We start from the raw sequence: 21,853 nt of genomic DNA on the forward strand, positions 1-21,853 counted from the left end.
CTGTGGGGACAGAGTCTGTTTTCTTTTATTCTGGAGCTATACGGCTTTAACTTATCAACAGATGTCATCCTTGCTTACTCAAAACCGGGTGGCTATTTCTAATAAAAAACAGCTGGAGATAGTGGCTGCAAGGGTGATAAGAAGGATAGGAAGTTTGCTTTCCAACTCTGTGACAGCAGAAGGGAAATAAAGCCACCGACACAACTATCTCTGCAGGGAATCATTTTTCCAAGTGTCCGCAAAAGCACTAAGAAATTACAGTCAGTAAATTTCCAGTTGGGTCTATGGGTAAAGAGGATGGAGGCAGAAAGATCACATTTGGCTTGTGCTATTTTAACACTGATGGAGGGACACAAAGACTCACAGGAGCTTCCTCTGTGGGTGCCACAGAGAACCTATCTGCAAGGTAGGCTTTCACTCCACTGCACAGCTTTTGATAGGGAATTGTAAAACGGCCCTGCTGAACTGCTTCATCAAAAATTAAAAGCTAGCTCTCCTTAAAGTGAAGAGAATCCTAATGTGATTTACATATGAACCCAAGATTGTTTGTGACTGTGTGTGTATGTGTGTGTGTGTGTGTGTGTGTGTGTGTGTGTGTGTGTGTATAGGGGAGTGAAAGGTGGTCTATGAGTCTACAACAGAAGTCATTATGATTATGGGAAAGGGTTTGTCATAGAGATACTGGAAAGGCCTTACTTCTCTCCCTCTGCTTTAACCTACTATGGGTCATACCACAATTTACCTAAAAGCAAAAGGTATCAAGCAAACCCTCCTAGTCACTGACTTTATTCAACATGGGGCTAAATATATAAAATCTAAGAATATAGAGCACCAACATATATTGATTATGTTGATTAGGTGGTGATGAGGGCAATGGGGATGCTGTAGTTGTGATTTTGGTGGGTATGCTGAGGAGGGTGATGGTGCTGGGGCGAAGACAGTGGTTAATGATGGTGGCTGACTGCAGTAATCGTAGTGGTACTGATGCTGATATGCACTGCTAGTGATATGGAGATGAAGAAGGTGGCAGCCATGGTGGTAATGGTAATATTAGTGATGGTGGAGGTGGTGGTGATGGTAACTGTGACGATCGTGGTGGTGATGAAGGTGGAGTGGTGGTAGTGCAGGAGTGCTACTGATGACAAGGGTGTTGGAGGTAGTAATGATGGTAGCTACCAGATAATCCATGTACCAGACACTGTATTGGGAACTCCATATACATCAGTCCCCTCATGACTTCACTCAACTGTCCTGTAAGAAGGGCATTATTTTTAATCCCTATTATTCAAATGAAGAAAATAAGATTAGAATCCTGATTAAGGTGACGTGGTCAAGAAAGATGAATTCAGGATCTGAACCCTGACAATAGAAACCTCCAAACCAGACTAAGCTTTAGTATGAATTCGTATGGACTGGCTTTATACCATAGACTAGGCTTAGAGCATATTAGTTAATATCAAGGATGATATAACCTCTTCTAGCAAATGAAAAAGTATCGACATTCAGCAGAGAAAGAGTGTCTCTTGCCCATAATTTCCCACTTTTATTTGGCTATGATCTGGACTGAAGTTCCAAATCTGGAGCTCTTGCTACATAAACATGCAATGTCCATTTCCAACCTATCTATAGGCTGAGGAACCAGAAGGAGCATCAAATGTGGAATAAACCAAGGCCTCATGAAACAGTTCAGCCCAGGTAAGTGCTTCAAAGCCAAACAAGCTCAGGAAGTGGAGTTTGAGGCATTGGCCTGCCAATGGAGTGAGCCATCTTGGTTTCTCACAAGTTCTTTAGTTCTAGGATGATGTTTGCTGATACTGTGATGAATGATCTCTTCATTCATCAAACTTTCAAAGGAGAATTTGAACTATGAAGTACAACAAACACACAAGGTGAAACCCTCCTGGGAATCACCTCAAGGAATCTGCTGAGAATCCATGTCCTTTTGCATCGACTGTGCTTTTAAGAGACCAGTTTCCAATTCAGTTGTGAAAGATTGACTTTTTCAATGGGTGTTTGTGGTTTTGTATAGTACAGTGTATTATTGTATTTTACAGATATAAGATGTGACAAGATATAGTATGCTAAATTCCTTAATCCTAACATCCATTAACAGAATGTACTTTCAAACCTCTATATTAATTTTCAGTAACTGTCAAAAGGAGCTATGTGCAGACTGTGAATGACTGGGGTAGTCATAGAATCCAGTTCTAAGCAGTGAATGCTGCTCACCATTTTAATAGCAATGGTGCTGCTGCTCAGAACCAAAGTTTGAGTAAAGAACTTTGAGTCTGGCCTTGCTGTCCTACATACTTATGGGAAACCAGGAAGATACCTGAAAGTTTGAAACATTTGTCAAAGCTGGCCTAAGAAATTACATCTGTAAAACCAAAGTATCTTTCTGTCTCCTGAGAAGGGGCGGCACCTCATCTCCTCTTCACTTTGATCAAATCAGGTTTATTGAAAGTCGAGTTCCAAGAGCCACTTCTAGCAGTGTAAGGCTGCCTCTCTCCAATAGCTGCTGATAGAATCTGAAGTGATGTGGTGGCAAGCCACAGACGCAGCACAGGTGCAGAGCCTCCAGAGTGACAGTTCCATGTCCTTGAGTGTCACTGGAAGGAGGTATAGAACCCTTCCTGGATAGACGGTTTGGGCTACTATAACCTTAAATCTCAATCAATCTGATTTCAAGCATGGCTTGGTTTTGTTTCATAGTGTGACTTCTCAGTGTGTTTGATTGGTGACCTCTTTGGATCTGTGGCATGTAGGCAAATGCAGTGACATTTTGCTTAAAAGAGTAAAACATCAGGACTTCATTTCACTGAAAAATTATTGTGTGTGTGAATGTGTATGTGTGTGTATGCTTGTGACAGAGAGTGTGGGTAAGAGTATGTTTGTGTGTATGAAAGAGACAGTATGAATGTGTGTATGTGTGTGAAAGAGACTGTGTGTGTGTGTGTGTATGTGTGTGTGTGTGAGAGAGAGAGAGAGAGAGAGAGAGAGAGAGAGAGAGAGAGAGAGAGAGAGAGAGAGAGAGAGAGAGACGTGTCTACTCCAGAGGACCAATGTTTTTAGAAACTCAATCCCCATTAGGTGCTGTTGACTGGGCCCCATCCTAGCGCCATCATCAACTCAGAATGTATCACTGACTAAGTAAGACAATTATTCGCCATGTTCCCTCATTTTGGTGTATGTCGAAGGTCATTCATCCATGAGAAAATGCAAAATGCAAAATAGAAAGGGGCAAAGAGAGATTGTATAAACACTGGTAACTGGTGAGATGGTTCAGGCAAGGTGACAGGGTATCAATATTGGCAACATAGTAACAGGCATGAAAAAAAAAACATGCAAGCATTAGGAGCAATCACAGACATGGGGACATGATATGAATACTGTAACACAGCACAGGCAAGGAGACAAAGCACAAACACTGGGGTACAACAGCGGTAAAGAACAAGCAAGAGGGAAAACCTTACAGGTGAAGGAGATAAAAAGGACAGATACCTACCCAGACCTGCGCTATCTAGCTACCGTCTTGTGGACTTATATTATCACCACTGGGCTCACCACTGGGCTCCCCAAATGGATCACTGGTGGAGGAGGCCTGTGATCCATCAGGCTAGAACACAAGAAGATAACACTTTTTTTTTCTCTCTTCAACAACTGAAAATAAAGGCAACTAAGATTATATTCATGTGGTACATATGCAACCAGTTATTTTACAGGAGGCTGAAACTTTAGCCAGAGGATGCCACCTCCCAGATGTGAGAGCTCCAAACAGCTTAACAAAAGGTCAGTGTTTCCGGTGGATACACCCTTCAGTGGCTCTTCAAACCTCCACTCAGAGCTGGCACTCTCTTTTATGTTGCTGCTCTTATTGTCTATGGGCAAATTTTAAGGTTAAGGAAAAGTAGAGCTCTCAGCAGGTCACTTACAGCTTCTTGTTCTTCACTCTTGCTGGGACTTTCAAAGCCTTCTTCAAAGATGTCATCTGTGGTCGGATCACTGACGTGGGATGCTGATGATGATTTGGATGGAGAACTCTGCCTAGGGGCTGGGGTTGGAGCTACACAGAGATCATAGCAAAAGAGGGAATGACATAAATATACATAAAAGCCACAACCATTTAAATCCCATAGAGATACCTGTGGTCTATTTATCCTTGAGTCAAGTCTTCCTACTTCCCATCTCAAGCCCAATCTGAGCATCTAAATTCCTCCCATGATTAAGGAACCCCCAGTCCTCGGACCCCACTGGAGAGTCACTGAATCAAGGACTCCAAACAACTCCTACAGTGCGTCTGACACACAAGCAAGCTGCAAACTGCTGGGCGTGGCTGACTCTCTTCTCTCTCTCTTATCAGAAGGCGTATTTTTGAATGACTCTTGTGGATCAAACACTCAGTGTTTAATAAGCACAGGGTGGATTGGAAGAGACAATGATAAGCTTTTTGTAAGGAATATGCATTTGTTGCCATGACCCTCCACTGTCTTCCTCTTTTTATTTGTTCCTGAGGTTTCTAACACATGACAGTGGAAGCTCTTCTTTTCCTAATGTTTAACTTAGCATAGGAAATTCCGATCATTGGCTTAGTCCTAATGCATGGATTGATTGAGTAGGTGAGTAGTAGTGCCATTGATAAGGCTTCCCCATTATGCTGTTTTAGAGTTTAGCAAAAGTCTGGTATTTTATCAGACAATGGATGATTGCAAAAGTTCATGCTGGCCGTTAACCCCATTTCCAGCTCCTTTACCATTCACAATATGGGATGAGGCTAACCCTGGCTACACTCTCTCCCTTCATTATTCTTCTGATACAAATGACTAGATGAGGTATTGTATGCTTCCTTCAGCTATTAGGAGCCAGAGTCCAGAGGGACATGGGGGATCATTTATACCAACACAGGTATGGGGATGAGCCATGGAATGTGGCACAGATAGATATAACACTATGGAGTCTTTTCTGTTTGAGATGTTTTGGTTTTACATTTTGCTTCTTTTGTTTTCTTATGACTCATCTCTCAGTCAGTCCCGTTTTGAAGGAGTGCTGTCAGGGAAGACTATGAGAAAATTGACTTTACTCATTTTCTTTAAAATGAAAGATTGTGTATTACTAGTTGTTTTGTGAGTTGGTTTCAGAGCAAACTAGCAATACTAGGTTTAATGCTGTATAAAGATGCTTCACTGAGTGGGTAATATTAGCTTCATTGGGTTCTGAATTGTGTTTAAGTGGCTTATTGCTTACAAAATGCTAAGAACCCCTGAGTCTCCTAACAGTATACTGCCCAGCATTCCCCAGTGGAACCAGCAGGAGCACAGCTAGAGGTTATTTATGCAATCATCTCAGTTGTAGCAAGGGTTTACAGGCAGGGCACTCAGTATTCCAAGCCTGTGTTCTCTCAAGGTGGGTGGGTGAGGTCACACCCACAGGGAATATGTGGCAATGTCTGGAGTTATTATTGGCTATCATGACTAGAAGAAAAGAATGAAGATGCTGTTTGCATCTGGTGGGTAGATGATAGGGTGCTACTAAGTAAGAATCATCTGTCTTCAAATGTCAGCCATGACACACTGGCCAAACCTTGCTCTCAGACACAGTTTTGGTGACAAGGTCTTTTGGGCAACTAGTTTCATCGCCTTTAACCTTTCCTAATATCTGTATGTGCGGGCCTCCTGCTACCATTCTGAGACGTGTTCCAGGATAGTGACAAGATAGTCCTGGCCCTCAAAGAACTTCCTTGTTTGTAGGCAGCCCATGGTTCATTGAAAATGAGGCATGCGTTTTAAAAAGACTCTTGTTCATTTATGCATGACTGTTATTTCTCCAGCATTTCATTTTTTATTCATTATTCTTCATTGAAACCCCATGGATTAGAATTAATAGAAATGCCTTGGCTATGTAGCACCCATGGCCTGAGTGCAAGGCCTTCATTTGCAGAATAGCATTCTGAGCCTGGCTGAATGACACAATCTAATTGTATTCACATTAATTTTTTTTGACAATTCATAGTATTGGCCATCCAGTGATCCATATCACCGGTGACAGTAATGAAAACGGCAAAGTCATTGTACCATGAGCCTTTTCTTTCTCCTTATCAATTGTCAAAGTACAGGCTGAGTCACTGGAACACTTTTTCCGATTGTGTCTGACAAGCACACGTGTGCTCAAGTGTGTCTGGCTTCTGACTCGGCAGCAGGCTTTCTATTTTTGGTGTTTGCAAGAGGAAAGTAAGGTGGAAGCAGTCTCCTAGTGCTGAGGCCAGAGGGAAGCTGCTGCTCTACAAGGAGTCCAGAGACTCAGGGCAGCGACTTGCTTTGTCTAAGACACAGCTTGTCATGATGGGAGCCAGCACTAGAAACCTGGCCCAGGGAGCTGCAAAAACAAAACAAAAACACACAAAAACAACAAAACCCCCCACTGAACAAGAACACAAAGATGAAGATCCTAAGATCCTTCTATGTTGTAATGCCTTTAAATAATTGACTTAGAGCTAAGAAACACAAAGCCCACAGAGGCAAGCCTGTTGTTCCAAAGCAAAGGTCAATAAGGATTAAGCATACTGCCGTGTTCCCAGCCAGGGCTCACTGTCCACTCTGCCCATCATGACCTCAGCAACTCTGTAAACTCTGCCTTGCATTTTTCTGTGATCTTAATGCCTTTTCTAATTTTAAGCCTTGTTTCTAAGCTTTATCATTTGCATGTATGTATGTATGCATGTATGCACGTATGTATGTAAGTTTGTAAGTTAGAAAAAACTTTTGGAAGTCAGTTCTCTCCTTCACACAAATCTATGTGATAGATATCAATCCTATATAAAAAGAGACGTAGATGGTAAGGGGCTCATGTATGTGCTATAACTGGTATCTGAGTTGGTTGCTATGGGGATAGTTATCACTGACATCTGCAAGCATGAGATGCCACTAAGATCAGTTCTGACCCCAGGATTCTGGAGACTGAACTCTGGTCTTTAGGCTTACTGGCAAACATCCTTACCTTCTGAGCTCTTTCTGGCCCTTTGTTTCTACTTAAAAATATTACATTTGTTCTCATTTTAATATGCCATGCTAAAATGTGTGTGCCATAAGCTAACACATACAGAAACATGAGTGAGCATATCAACAAAGTCCTAAGAAGGATGGTGACATTATGACAAATGCCAGACATGTGCTCATCTGTACTATGGTCTGCAAACCTTATTGTCATTATCTGTCACAGGGATCTAGTGCAACTTGGTATCAGTGTTATGTAAAAAGAGACCTAGAGGGTAAGGGGCTCATGGATGTGCTATAACTGCTAGTGAGTTGGTTGCTATGGGAACAGTTATCAGTGATACCTGAAAGCTTGAGATGCAAGTGAAATAGATCTACCCCCAGTAGTTTAAGTTACAGGAAATAAGCACTATACTTGTCAGGTTTTAGAATTCGGTGAAAGAATACTCACGTGAGTTGGTAGATGGTGTGGTAGAAGTCACAGGGGTCAAGTTCAATTGGGAGATGTCAAAGTCATCACAGTCGTCTGTATCCTGTGCCACCCCGACTTTGTTGAAATAACTGGAGAAGGCCTCTGAGGTACAGGTCAGGGAGGGCTGGTCAGGCTTTCGAGAGGGTACAGGTGGAGGCTGGGCCATCTGGAAATCCTTAAACATTTCCTTCCCCATTTTCTGCCTGGGCTTGTCACTCTGTGGACTTGACCTGGCAGAGTCATTCGTGCCTGGGACTGTTGCAAGGGGGGTGAGGGGACCTTGGAACATGGCAGCTGGTAAAGGCATAACAGTTTGTGTGGGCATGAAGGCGGCTGGCGGGAACTGCCCGGCCACAGTTGGCCAGGGTTGCTGGGTGGCAGGAAAGAGACCTGGCTGGCCCCATGCGATGGGCTGAGCTCCTGGTATCACCTGAGCGACGGGTGGCTGAGCACCCATGGCGATCTGCTGTTGAACAAGGGGCTGCTGGCCCCAGAAGGATGGGAGGACGGCGCCCATAGCGACATAACCTGGAACAGGAGAAAGGAGGGTCAGACATCCCAGAGAAGGAACATCTATGAATTTGAGTGATTGACAGAAATGAACTGCCCATGTACAGAGTCCTAGACTATACTAGGACTTCTTGGGTCAACTCTGGATGTTGACCTACTGGTGGAGAGGCCAGACAGACCTCTCATGGGAGATGTCCTAAGTAGGGAATGAAACACAGCTTGAATCTAGGAATAACAACAATTTCCCATTGCATCGCTTTCCTGAATCTCACAGTTCAGGAAACAGTGTCTCAGCGAAAGGGGCAGGAGACTGAAAAGTAGCCTAGTCTACATGCCTCTACTTGGTGAACTGGGAACAGTCTCGATTGCTGAGGCCATTGGGAGCCAGTCTCTGCTCTACAGCCAGGCATTAAGAACTAATTTTTGTTAAGTTTCTCATCAGGCAGGCAGTGTGCAAAGTGAAAGACAGAACTTCAGAGGTATAGATGAAAAGCCAGAGCACTGCTTCCTCGGATGTGTCATCTGGGATCACCCCTTACCACCCTAAATGCTCCAGGCTCTTATCTATAAAATGGGCATATGTTATCTCCTATTTCTGTGGGCTGATCTGAAGGTTAATATAATTCAGCATTCAAGGGATTATTGCACCTGACATAGAGTGAATGTTCAGCAAACGTTAGTTACTCCTGTAACATGGCCCAGATAAATGCTGAAAGGTACTTGATGTCTGGCTTTTTGTGTAACAGACAACACCTTACTTTGGGAGTGGGAATTAGGATGCATTATTTCTGTATTAGTACTTTTTCAAGTTTACAAAATAAAAATTGGAGGTTATTAATCCAATGAGGAGCCCTCATGCCATGTTAGTTTGGTATTACAAAAGCACCAAGGCAGGTTCCCGTGTTTATCACCATGGTAACTATTTGGCCAATTATTCTTTTGGGGTTATTGCAACAGGAAGGGAAATGCTATTTGTTAAAACAGTACTATCTGAAGCAGTGATTTCCATTCATTAAATCTGTACAGTATGCATGGTCTACGGTTCCACATTTTCACAGAATCCTCGAATGTTAGTTGCCATTATGCCCATTGAGGAAAACTGGTGGTCAGAGAGGAGAGGTAAGTTGCTTAGGGTTACACAGCTTACATAAGGTAGGATCCAAACTGAGCTGAGTCCATCTCTAGTCAGAATTCTCTTCCTTGTGTTATGTGCAGTCATCCAGATGGCCAACACCTATTTCGGGTCTTTCACAGCCACTGGATCTGGGCTACTATGTCAGCATACTGTGGGTCCACTGGAAATTCTTACATGCTTCCAGTAGTCCTCATGGTTCTCAGGGGGGATAGTGGTCACTTACATGGACTTCTAAGCCTAAGAGACATGTGGCAGTTCAGCCATGGCAGAGGGTAGATAAGCTAGCCTTTCCAAAGAAGCATTTCAATGGCTGCCAGAATAAAACTGTAGGTGCAAAACAGTGAGATCAGAACAAAATGGGAGAGGATTTAGGCTATCCTAGCAACATGCAAAAGGATGACTGACAGGTGCAGTGGCAATGATAACATCTTGGTTCATGCCCGTGACGCTTCTGAGCCCACAGTGATCACATATAGGAGTTCTAGCCTCACTTCAACTGCCCCTCAACCAACTGAAGCTGGATCAAGTCAACATTCAAAAGTCTGGTCATTTCAACATTCCCTTGCCAAGCTTGCCACGCTGCCCCAGGAGGAAGCTTTAGACAAGGCACAAGGACTTCTTGCTGGTGAATCCAGCCAGTGTCAAAGGCTTTGAAACAAGAAAACAGACAACATCTTTGTAGAACTCTAAGTCCAGTTGTACTGGGGAACACCATTCAAACTTGTGATTTATTCACACTGTTTCATAGCTCACCTACGAACGTGGTGCCATGACCTCCAACACACTAAGAGACAATTGGGCCACTTGTTTCTCTTGTTCTCCGATCTACTTTGACAGAACTAAATAATTCTCAGAGGGAATGCTGTTGCCCCCTAGGGGTGAAGAGAAAAATCAGTGGGATGTTTTAGTTGTTATGGTAACGGTAGGGAAGTTTGGCCTCTCATGGTTTTTAAGGGGCTACCAGCATTGATAACAGATATCTATAACTTGTGAGACCAATGTACAGGACAATGACTTATGCTGCCTCCTGATGTAAGCCTAGACAAACCAAATGGCTCAGAAATTTAGTTTCTCTGCACACATAGTCAACACCTGTGGTTTCCTATGAATGTGACAAGCATGTACACTCAGGGAAGAATGTATGTCATTTAACTTGGAACATGCGAGAGATTTTTGGAAAATGGTAGTCCCAGACAGAAACACTCCTCATCGCGCCTGGTGTCAGCCTGTATCTTTAGCTGCAGTTTTTACTGGTGACTCTGTTATCAGGTACAATCATCTCATTACTCATTATGTCCTGCAGTATGGTCATGCCCAAGTATTTCTTTATTGAAATACATGCTTTTATTATAAATCACTTCTCATTTCAATTCCATACTATCAGTGTGACATTATACTGATTAAAAATGGTGTAGGAAAAGAATGAGATCCCACAACACTGCAGATATTTGTTATATTAAAAAGGAAAAGGATATAGGCTTCAACTGTGGGCCTTTTAATGTCCCTGGTGACTTTTGTGTCCATTTTAATGAGTGAGCAGAAACCTTCACTATTGACCCAGTCATGCCCCACCCTCCTTCCCACCACTCTTCCAAAATAGAAATATACCCACTCTTTGATGATGGGCTTATAAACTATAGTAGATACTATAGCTGCTAACCTACTGCACAGCCTAGCTTAGCAGCCTAGTAGACTGTGGAAGTGACCTTTCCCTCTGATTGCATGGTTGACTGGGAGCCACAGCTCCCTGTGGCTCCCCAGCACCTAGAGAGAGAGCACTGTACCACATGTTGTTACCCTGGAGAAAGATCAACATTCACAGTGTGGTTTCTACAGAATGCATATTGCCATCACATAATCACAAAGAAAAATAATTTTAAGGAGAGAAGCATCCTGAGCCAGCCACAGAGTTAGGAGTCGGAGTCGGTGTAGCACTTCGAGGTCTTGAGCATAAGGCTCAGATACATGGCTTTGGCTCATGTGTGGTGGATGACTGGTGTACAGATCCAGAGGATGGACATTTTCATGATTTTCCCAAGAGTGCAATGGAACCTAAGATCCACAGGTAGATTCATCTCTGATGATTGTCCTGCTGGTGGCAGCACCCCCCCTCATATTTCCATTTTTCCCCCCACAGAGAGCTAACAGATGGGCTATGTACAATTTTTGGGAGAGAGCTATTAGCATGTCTCTCTGGCTTTACGCCATCTGCTCCAGACCAAAGTATAATATTCAGAAGAGAAAAAGGCAACACTGGGTAATTGGTACCATGTTGAGGAGTTTACAGATCTTGTTCAATTTTTTCTGGTTGGGGGAGGAGGGATTGTTAAGCCTGAGCTCTTCCCAAGCCTGGGAGCTACTGCTTTTTAGCCACAGGCCATATACATGCCTGAAGGGATACCTCAGTAACAGGACTAAAGCAGCATTGGTCTCAGGGAGCAGCTTCATGGCATCCACTGCAGCTACCTAACAATTTGTTAGCTGGAGACTTGTGTGCAGCAGTGGAGGGATGAGGTGCCAAGAAACATCTGTTTATGTCATAAAAGTTCAGGCATTGCAAACCTCTTTGCTGTTGCAAAAGGGGAATACCCACATTCTCACTTTGCAGTTAAAGGGTGTATGTGCATGTACCTGTTAAATATTGTAATCTATAGCAAGATGCCAGCTCTGGAGACACCTGTACCCATGACTGAGAAAATTAAAACAAAACCAGACTAACCTACAAGAAACACATTGGAAACAAAGGCTTGCTGCATTTGTATAGAACTTGTTTGGTACCTTCTAGCTACACTGCCTCCTTTGACTCACTCATTCATCCAAAAATATCCATGCTGGGTACTTGGCTCTGAATCAGTCTCTAGAGATGCAGAGAAGAGCGGAACAACACCCCTCCCTTTTCTGGTGGGGGGAGTAGATGCTTGAAGTGAGCCTCTGGGGTAGCTATTACCACTCTCTGTTTATTCTTATGCATAGAATTCTACTTCTATGAGGGCAGAGCTTACACCAGCCAGTTATACAAGCAGCAAAGCACAAACGTCTGCTGAGTTCCTCCTGAGATCACACTTGGCCGGCAATATTACAGAGAGAGGTCTTCTGTAACACACAGGTCATGAGGATGTGGCTCTCAGCCCCTCTCTGCGAGGTCCAATCACCACCTCTCATTTTACAGCTGAGCATCTAGGTTCAGTGGATCTGAGGCTGGGACGTCTGCAGCTGGTTTATAGCAAAGCCTTCTTCTCCAGACCATCCAGGCTACCTCTGCCATAGGTAAGCAAGAGACTGAAAAATTAACTAAACTTTACTATATGCATTTTTTTTAAATCCCAAGAAGACAAGGGATGGGAGGAAGTAGGTAGGACAGGGCGTTTGTCCTCTGACTTTTATAACCAGAGCTATGATAATAAAGTAATAACAAGCTTTTCCACATTGAGCATCTACAATTGAGCACCAGCACTTTCAGAGGTCCTTAGTTATCTCATTTAGTTCTCATGATACTGACACAGTGGTTTTTGGTTTTCATTCCTGTTACAAAGATGAAGCTTTGCTTCTGACAGATCATCAGCCCCAACAACTAACTAAAAAGTAAGCCAGACTGGAAGATTCAGAAATCCTTAGCAGCTAGCTATCCTTTGTGTGATATGTGTCACTTCTTTACCTTGTCTCCCCATTGCTGACCAGATAATTTATGTAAGTAGATAGAGATACAACATCTGGCGACATTTTAATACCAGTTGAAGATGTACTGGCTCAGATTACCACCATCTGAAGACTACCTAAAGCATATTTTACATAAAGACAGGAAATAAAAAATACCAATGCAAATTAATTTTATACTTCTGCTTTGAAAACTTTGATCAGATTTTTTTCAATAATCCAAAGAGACAGCATTGCAAAGATCAATAGCTTGACACATAGCTGGTTAAGTAGTAAGATTCCTCAATCTAGCATGGGAAAAAGTACAGTACTTTTCTGCATCTGGCAGTACTGAGTCTGACAAAGGTCTCCAGGGTATTTGTAATCTAATATAAGTACAGGGTGAGACTCAAAACCACACCTAGTGCCATCTTGTCGTTTATAGACAGGATAGAAGTAGGAGAGGATAAACTTCCTCCCCTGGCCCGGAACACTTGTAACCAGGAAGCCCTTCTTCTCCCTTGACCTTTCACCCTCTTGATGTTGTTGTAGTTGAGATATCCTCCTTACCACACCCTCCTCGGCCAGGACTCTGAAGTCTAGTCTCTGCTCTATGCACCACTTCATCCCTACTGTTCTAATGTACTGCATACTCATGTATGCTCTGGCTTATGACTCCAGCTGGAGGGGAACCCTCTGCTAAGTTCAATGTATACCCCAAGCACTTGGAATAGGAGCTGACCTGTAGTGGGCACCCAGCGAACACTTGTAGAGTGAGCATGTCTGGAGATTAGTAGGTATGGGGTCAATCATTGTTATCATTGATCTTTATAGACAAAGCAAAGGGGACAGCAGCGTGGGTATGTGAAGACAAGGCTCCAGCTCAGGGGTGCTCTTGATAGACGTTTTTATTCATATTTTAAACAACACATCCTATTTCATTGTTTGCAAGATTTTAATGTTTATTTTATACTCAGAAAACAACTCATCACCACAACACTATTTCAGAGCCCACCAAAACAATTCAGCTGGAGGAGCTCAGAAATGAATACATTTCTAGGATGCCTACAGAGTCTAAGCTCTGAGTCTACCAACTATATTGCTTCTAAAAGTTTGTAATGATCCCTAAACTCAAGAGGAGGAGCTGCATTCCAGAACAGGGTATGAATTTTTAATTTATATACAATAAAAGCAAGGTTTATATTTAGTAGCAAGAATTAGTTTCTAACACCATATAATTAAAAGTAATTATTTACATAAAAAAGCCCAAGCAGATTTGTATTCTAAAATATTCAAGCTCTCATTTGCTGTTTATAAGAATAACCGCTAAGAAAGAAATAGTGAGCCTCCAACTCAGAGCACAGAGGCAGAGGGAAATACAACACTGTTCCAGGCTCCCAGATAACTAAAAGAACTAACCTCACCTGTATCAGTGGCCATTTCCAAGTAGAGTCTCCTGGCTACCAGGAGTGGCAGATATAGAAACAAAGTATAACCCCTGAGATGCTGCCATTTCAAAATGACCTACTGAACTGTGATCATCTGCATTTTTACCCTTTAGTAAATACAATCAATGCATTTTAAAGGACACTTGGAAAATAAAGAGATACTTTCTAAATCGCTAAATGTTACAGTTTCTTCTTAGTTAACCATTAGCAGTTTACCCCTATTCAACAGGGTTCCCTGTGTGAGTTGGGAACCTCACTTTCCTTGAGCCTAGCAAGGCAGTCCCCTCTACCATCAGGATTTAAGGGGCACGTCTCCTCTTTCCTTTGCACCATCTTTCCTGCCTGTGGCTGAAGGGATCAGGAGGAAACAGACCTTCACTGATTTGTATGGCTGTGTGTATGATGCTATGTCTCTTGAGTCTGGAATTTTCCAGGTGGAAGGAAGCCATCCCTGATTTCCTGGCATCAGCACCCACAGCTTTGTGTGTGACCTCCAACTGTCCACTAACATGGCTGCCTAGTGTCTCTTGGTGAGCCACAGGAGGGAACAGGGCTCCTCAAGTGTTCTAACTGTATTTGGTCCTGGTTCAATTAGTTGTCTGAGGTCCACAGGAAGTAGAAGGAGGAAGGTGGACTTACCTGAGGGTACGGCAGCAGTGCCAAAAGACATAGAGCCAAACACATCTGCACTCCCCGGAAGTGTCTGGGATGACGACGGGAGAAAGGCATCACCTGGGGTTGCAGGAGTCTGTCAGACAGAGAGGGGAGGGGGAACAGATGCATGAGACCTGCTCAGCAGCCCACATAGATGAGGGAGTGAGGTCGGTGTTGATAAAACCAGAAATAGCCCAGGTCACTTATGTGCTCCACTGGCTGATGACAGAAACATTATCCTACCCCACCCCCCTCTTGGGGGGCGGGTAAATGAGCTGCTCTGAGGACTAAATGAAATCATGAATCTAAATGAATAGTTTTATCTAGTTTTTCATAAGCACCATGCATGGGCCTATAGTTTATGCTCAGCACATGATTGGCAGTACGACTGTTCATTTGAGCCACTACCTCTGGGATTTTTCAGGCCACCAACTTACTTTGTCATATATGACTTTCTCCACTTGCAAGCGGCCAATTCAATCTGACGGATACCCACTTGAACCCTACTGTATTCTCTGTTAGAACTTGTCACTTATCAGCTGGTCAGTAAAGAGTTGTCTAAATAAACAAAGGAAGCTCGAGGAGTGGATAGAACACAGGCCCATGTGTCCGGAAGCCTAACCAGCTCTTGCTTCAACCTTCCCTTTGCAAAAGAGGAGGAAATATTTTCAAGAAGATGACTAAGCCATAGCAGCATATCTGGAAACTTCTAGTCCCAACCTGACCTCAGCTGCAGCTCCAGAAAGGTCAGCTGCATGAAGTGCTGGATAAGGGGGAAGTTATCAAACTAAGAACGTCCACTCCCTTTAACTGTAGTCTTTTGCCTACAGTATAAGTCTGCCTGGTGCCATAATATCCTTGTCGGTCCCCGCCTCCTCCGTTGGAACAGACTGGGGCAAGCAATTAATTCTGAAACCATGGCAATTAGACAGGGCCATTTTTAGACCGTCAGCTTCCGGGACGAATGGCATTGTTCTAAGGATTACTAAATACCCATTTGGATTGCACTTGGGTTCAGGGCCAGAAACATAGCCCCGAGCTGCTGCGTTAAGCAGTTTTGCACACCGTCAGAACAGCCCCCTCCCCCACCCCACATATACGGCCTTGAAGAAGTCACATGTCTTCCCTGGGTCTCAGTTTGCTCATCTGTACAATGCAGGGGGTAAAGAAGGAGGAGCCACTCAGGCCCCCTCTTGCCTGTTCTCTAGCCCAGCTGTTATGTACTGAGGCAGCTGTAAGAGTGAAAGGCTCACGAGAGAGGCCTGGCTTCTCTGGGAACAAGACAAGATTGCTATGGACATCAGGGGTTGGGAGCAGGGCAGCTGTGCCTGGATTCCCCAGTGGCAGCTGTGAGCTGCAAGGTCTCAGGCCATCTGTCCTCGGTGGTGGGATCACAGCCCTTTCTCTATGAGGTGCATTCCACCTATGCCTCTCTTTGCACAACTGTGTGCAGCCTCTCTCTCTCTCTCTCTCTCTCTCTCTCTCTCTCTCTCTCTCTTTCTGGGGAGCAGGCAGGGGAAGGTCATGCATGCATCGTAGTGGCTTCTGCAATGACAGGATTGTTCATCACAGGGTCTAGTACTAAGGTTCTATTCTTCTTCGTTTTTAATTCAATTTTTTTCTTTCTTTTCCTTCTCTATTTTTATTTAATCTGTACTTTTAAAGGAAGGCTCTATGCAATCTCAATCCTCTTGCAAGCAATGCCCTGGGTGCCCTTACTGACCTGTGGCCGTGAACCCAGAGCTTCATGAGTGGCTCAGGGAGGCACAATGGTCATGCTTTCCAAGACACTAAGGCAAGCCAATGGGGGATGAACACAGTAAAGTGGGAGGAGAGAAAGGAAATGGGGAGGAAAGAGAAGAATGGAACAGAAAGGCCTTCCTTTCCTTAGCTGCCACTTGTGCTGTGGGGGACCAGGTCCATAGTGATACATGCCTGCTCATGCTTCCTGCCATGTAGAGTTTCGTGTCTATATTCTCAACTTAGCTATCAGCTCAAACTATGTATCTTTCCTGGCTCTCTTCTTAGAGCCTTAAGAGGAAGCCACAAGCAATGTCCTATGGTCGCTCTAAGCACGGTGTCATTTGTTCCTCAAATCAGGAGCATTGATCCTAATTCCTTCCTTATAGTAGCGGAGCCTGAGTTTCAGGAGCATTAGTTGAAATACTCAAATAACACAGCTTAGCTCACAAGAGCCAGAGTTGAAATTTACCAGCCAGGCTCTCTCACCAAAGCCCAGATTGTGTCACTGTGTGGCTGGTGAAAGAAGGGCTAGGCAGCAGGGTTCAGAGGGTGGTGTGTACTTACTGGGGGAGAGGTTATATCAGGAGGGGTGGACATGTCTCCAAAAAGTTCTAACTGGGTCACAGCCTGGAAAGACACAAAAGGAATCATGTAAGCATGAGATGAATGTTGCCAGGCTTGCTTTAAGATGTTATATCATGAGAATAATCGCCCCTTTGCTCCGTTACCACCATGGAAATGGTAAAGCCAGTCACTCCCTACTGCACTTCATGGTTCCAAGGCCATAGAAAGAAATGCAGTCCTATGAACTATTTCTCTCAAGAGTAGAACTACCCATCCAAAAGCTACCCACCTGTAAGAATGGCAAGGAACTATGAGGTTCTTTCTCAGTTAATGCCTCCAACAGCACTAGCCCTGAGAGATAAGATCCCTTAGTCACAATGCTTTGTAAAGAAATAGATTCGCATAGAGGTGACAACGACGTCACACAGGTCAAGATTTGTAATTTCTATATAGACAGCATGCAGTCAAATATGTATTCCTATGAAGTCTGTCTTTGGGATAAAAAATGTGGTTGAATGAAAAGAAAACATTTCATTTAATACCAGGAAGGGCATCAAAACCAGCCCAGTATACACACTATCAATCACTCCCAGGAACTCTATGCCTACAGACACAGCTCCATCCATCTTCCCATCCATCATACAGGGGGTGTGAGAAAGCCTGACCAGAAGAGCAGAAGAACCCTTTTAAGATACAGTTAGAAATGAATCTGCATACACTTTAGCTTTAGGGACCATAGGGATTCTTTGGCCAGGAACCAAATGTCCTGACTTAATTATGCAAAGCGTATAATTGCACACTTTGTGTGAAGCTGTCCACTGAGCAAAACCTACTTCCCACTCATCTTCATATCTTAAGTGAGGGCTTCCAGTGCAGGAAACAGCAAAAAAAACAGTTAACAGATGGCACAAGAAGAGGCTGGCTGCACTGCTACTCTGGTCTCCATGCAGACATTCAGCTCCAACTTTGTCATAGTTGGATCTCTAGGATTCATACCAAAAAAGAAATGGCTATTGCTTCTGAAGAGTGAGCCAATTTTGAGTTCAGGAGAAGGTCCCACTGTTGGGTATGTATGTTGATTCACTTCCCAAGCTGGGTGCGAGAGCTGATATGTTAGATTTATCATCCCTAGTCTGAAAGCTCTAAACCTCAGATATTCCAAATCTCAAACACTGAGTGTTGATATGATGCCATAAACAGAATATCCAATAAGGGACTTCCCATAAGGGTCATGGTAAAAAAAAAAATGCTAGCATACTAAACACATACACACACACACACACACACACACACACACACACACACAAAATGAAGTTATGAGTAGAAGTATAATGAAACAAAAAGGAATTTGGTGTTTAGACGTTGGTTCCATCTCCAAGGTTTGTCCTTCTGAATATGTCTCAACTTCAGATCCCAATCCATGTTTGGTTCCAAGCATTTCTGAAAAGGGATGCTCACACTAGCAGAGCTTGTTTGTTCTCCTATTTGGCTAAGCTTGGTTGAATGGCACAGAAGACTTTTCCTGAACAAGAATGAAGCTCCGCTGTGTGAGTGTCACTCCCAATCCTCCCCCTTGGACTCTCAGATTGAACAACAGTACCAGGCACACACAAAGTGTTTTGTTTCGTCTGAAGGATACAACATTCTCCCTGCAAATCTTGAAGAAGCATAAGGTGCTGGGTGCTGTATTTGGTGTTAGAAGCATAGAAAGGAGAATGCCAAGTCCCAACTGCAGGCAGTAGATGGTCTGTTGGGGGATTGTAGTCCACAGATGCAGACCACTTCAAGATAATAGGACAGAAAGGGTGGCCAAAGCCTCTGTTGGGAAACTGGAACCCAGTCAGCTAGGGGCAGAGAATTTGGTCAGAGCTTTCTAAAGGAAACAGCTTGTCCCCAAAATCCAGCAGAAGAGGTACAGTTAGCTTGGTGACAAAGGTGTGGAAGACAATATGGAACTGTAAGAGCCAGGAAGAGCACTGGAGGAGGGCAGAAGCTGTTTGGTCTTACCAGCATGGACCTCTCTTGGGAGAGGACATGGCAATGGGACTGGCCGAGGCTATTAGAGGCATTTGTGTACAAGTCAGTCTCCTCCACGGACTCCAACTCCTTCCCTCTCACACAGTGATGGGCCAGCAGCTGATGTGTGAGTGATAGCTGTCGTGTAGCATGTGTGCTCCTGAATCTGGACTCTCCTGGTTTTCCTCATTCCTTTGGTATGCCAACACCTCACCTGATAGGGTGAAGCCTACCCTTTGGACCCTCTCCTGCTGCATGAAAGACTGACTCTGCCTAATGAATTCAGCTGAGGCTCCCGGGTTTCCTGGAGTCTGGATCTCCATGCTTATAAAACAGCTCAGGACTATTTTCAGCGTTGGGAAAATATTAAAATGAAGTTAATAATTAAGTCACACAATTTACATCTCAAATGTGTTGAACTCGTGGCATACTTTTACTAACATCGTAAAGATAATTTATTGGCTAATTTTCTCCTTAAGCACAACTTTTAAAATAACCTTCTTTCTTGAGATATAGCCCTTCCTCTTGCCAAATGATTTTCACTCAAGGATTAAACGAGAAAAACATGGGGAGGCATAAAACATAGGCTGTTATTTCGTTTCATTGGATTTGCTGTTTAAATAGAACCCCGAGTTAATTAAATTTTATAGAAAAAGGGGGTTCTTGGGCCATAAAATTAAAAATAATCTGAATAACCACGGATGATGGAGAATCAGGAATAGTATCTATTTTCATTGCCCTCCCCACATGAACCCCAGCCACTTATTTGTAACCTAATAAACCATGTTCCATCTGAAAATATCTGAAAATACTGTCCTCATCCATCATGTTAAAGGCCTCAGGAGAATAAAGCTAAGAGTTCACATTTGTAAAACACTTTACAGCTTACAATAAGCATTCCCATACATTATCATCATGTTTGACACTGCCTGAGCTCCATGGTCACAGTCCGCACTTTACAGATGCTTTAACTGAGGCTGAGGTAAGTGATGGGGACCTGAGGATTGGATGCGCTGACCCACAGAGTAACCACACCCTTTCAAAGTCTGTCTGCTGATTCACCGGTTTCTGCTCAGCTTTTCTTAATGGTGGTAGTAAGCTCGAAGACATCCTCCAACTAGAAGCCTCAGTTCTCAAGAGGCCTGCTATGGTACACACCTGTGGGAGTCCATTAGCAGCTTTAGCCGGAGATGTCTGCTCATGCTAGAGGATTGCCTACCAAGACTAGCTTCCAGAGGTCTTCTGGTAGAGGTATAGTTCTAGGTGGCAGATGTGTTTCCTTTAGAAGATACTGCGTATTTTGCAGCAGTAGGTGGGGGTGATGCTGAGGCTGCTAAGGCCAGTGTTGGAGAAATGAAGGCGTTGAGAGGTTTGGGTCTATCCCCTTGATATCTCCCATTAGGCCTGGCCCTAGCCCAACCACTTTGATTTAAAATAAGTGGCAGTTTTCCAAGTATATGGAACACTGTACAGCTGCTATCCCTTCTTTCAACATGACTGTCATGAGGTGACACAGTTGAGGGATGAGAAGCCATGGGCTGACCTCCACAGCATATCCTCTCACAGGCTCACTCCCCATGTTTTGGCAACAGGAGAGCCTGGAACCCTTCAGGATATGTGTAGGAATTCGTACCATGCATTGGCTACTGTGCCAAGAGCAGGGACACAAGCCTGAGGACATCATGCTCTTGCCCCTGTGTTCAGGAGATGGATGCTTTATGGGAGGCAGACTTACACAGTCAGTCTACACAGTGCTAAGGAGGACAGAGTCCAGAGGATCTGAAAGGTGACACATCTTAGGGCCTCTGCATGGGCTCTTTCCAGTCAGTCATGCCTTTCCCCACTGCCCTCTCCTCTTTCTCTCAGAACACAAAGACTGTGTTGAATTTTCCCACCAGCATATCCGGGATGTGTTAGGAGACCTCTAAAATACTGGTTGAATGAAATTAGGGGGTGCTATTTTCTTTCCAATACCCCGTATCTTACACACACACACACACACACACACACACACACACACACACACACACCCTGTTTGTACATACACACTTCCTACTGAAACTCATGGCACCCTTTGTTTTCCTGTGAACATTCCAATGAGCACCTATGGGAGCAGCAGAGAGTAGAACAATCGCCATTTATGCGGGTGGACGAGGACACCACAGGACACATGAGGATAAGCAGATGGACTCTAATTTAACAGGACCCTGGCAGACTCACCTTGGTTGCCTCAAGAAGCTCATCAAAGTCCATTGACGGGTTCCCGTTCTGCAACCACAAGGCATGATGGATGAGCATGGAATGAGTGATGGTCCGACAACATGAAACAGTTAAACAGACAAGGCCCTCGCATTCTTACCGGCGTGGCTGCAGCAAAGCGTGCTTCGAAATCCTCCAGCGGCTGGCTATTCTGCAAGTGCAAGGGATGATGAATGAGGATGGAGTGAATGACACACAGATGACATGGATTTATGGGTTTAATGATGACGGCAGCCATGGTTTACACTCCCACGGTCTCAGTAGGCGGGAGCCGATTCTGATGGATGGTGGAAAGCCTGGGATATGTTTCCAGCATAACCAGATGATAAAGCATGGGACTGATCGGGAGTCACAGCGGCAGCACGTCTGTAAGCCGAAAGTCCATCTTCCTGAGATTATGCACCCCACTCAGCTAGGCACAGAGGCAAGAGCC

At 44.0% G+C, this 21,853-nt stretch overlaps 1 protein-coding gene across 3 annotated transcripts in view; it reads right to left on the minus strand.

Annotated features, from left to right (window-relative positions):
- Window positions 1–3,520: 3,520 nt before the first annotated feature.
- Window positions 3,521–21,853, minus strand: part of Dab1 (DAB adaptor protein 1) — a 1,070,329-nt gene continuing 1,051,996 nt past the window's right edge. For 2 of the 3 annotated variants that reach the window (XM_028787228.1, XM_028787225.1), the window contains exons 9-13: window positions 17,146–17,208; window positions 14,824–14,932; window positions 7,438–7,986; window positions 3,933–4,063; window positions 3,521–3,616 (exon numbers count right to left, since the gene is read on the minus strand). In XM_028787228.1, coding sequence (XP_028643061.1) covers window positions 3,521–3,616; window positions 3,933–4,063; window positions 7,438–7,986; window positions 14,824–14,932; window positions 17,146–17,208 — 948 coding nt within the window. Of the gene's footprint in view, window positions 3,617–3,932; window positions 4,064–7,437; window positions 7,987–14,823; window positions 14,933–17,145; window positions 17,209–21,381; window positions 21,430–21,520; window positions 21,572–21,853 lie in introns of all 3 variants that reach the window. The other variant, XM_028787218.1, reaches the window with a different exon arrangement.

Source organism: Grammomys surdaster, unplaced genomic scaffold (genome assembly GCF_004785775.1).
Source record: "Grammomys surdaster isolate TR1022 unplaced genomic scaffold, NIH_TR_1.0 100, whole genome shotgun sequence".
In the NCBI taxonomy this organism is placed as follows: Eukaryota; Metazoa; Chordata; class Mammalia; order Rodentia; family Muridae; genus Grammomys; species Grammomys surdaster.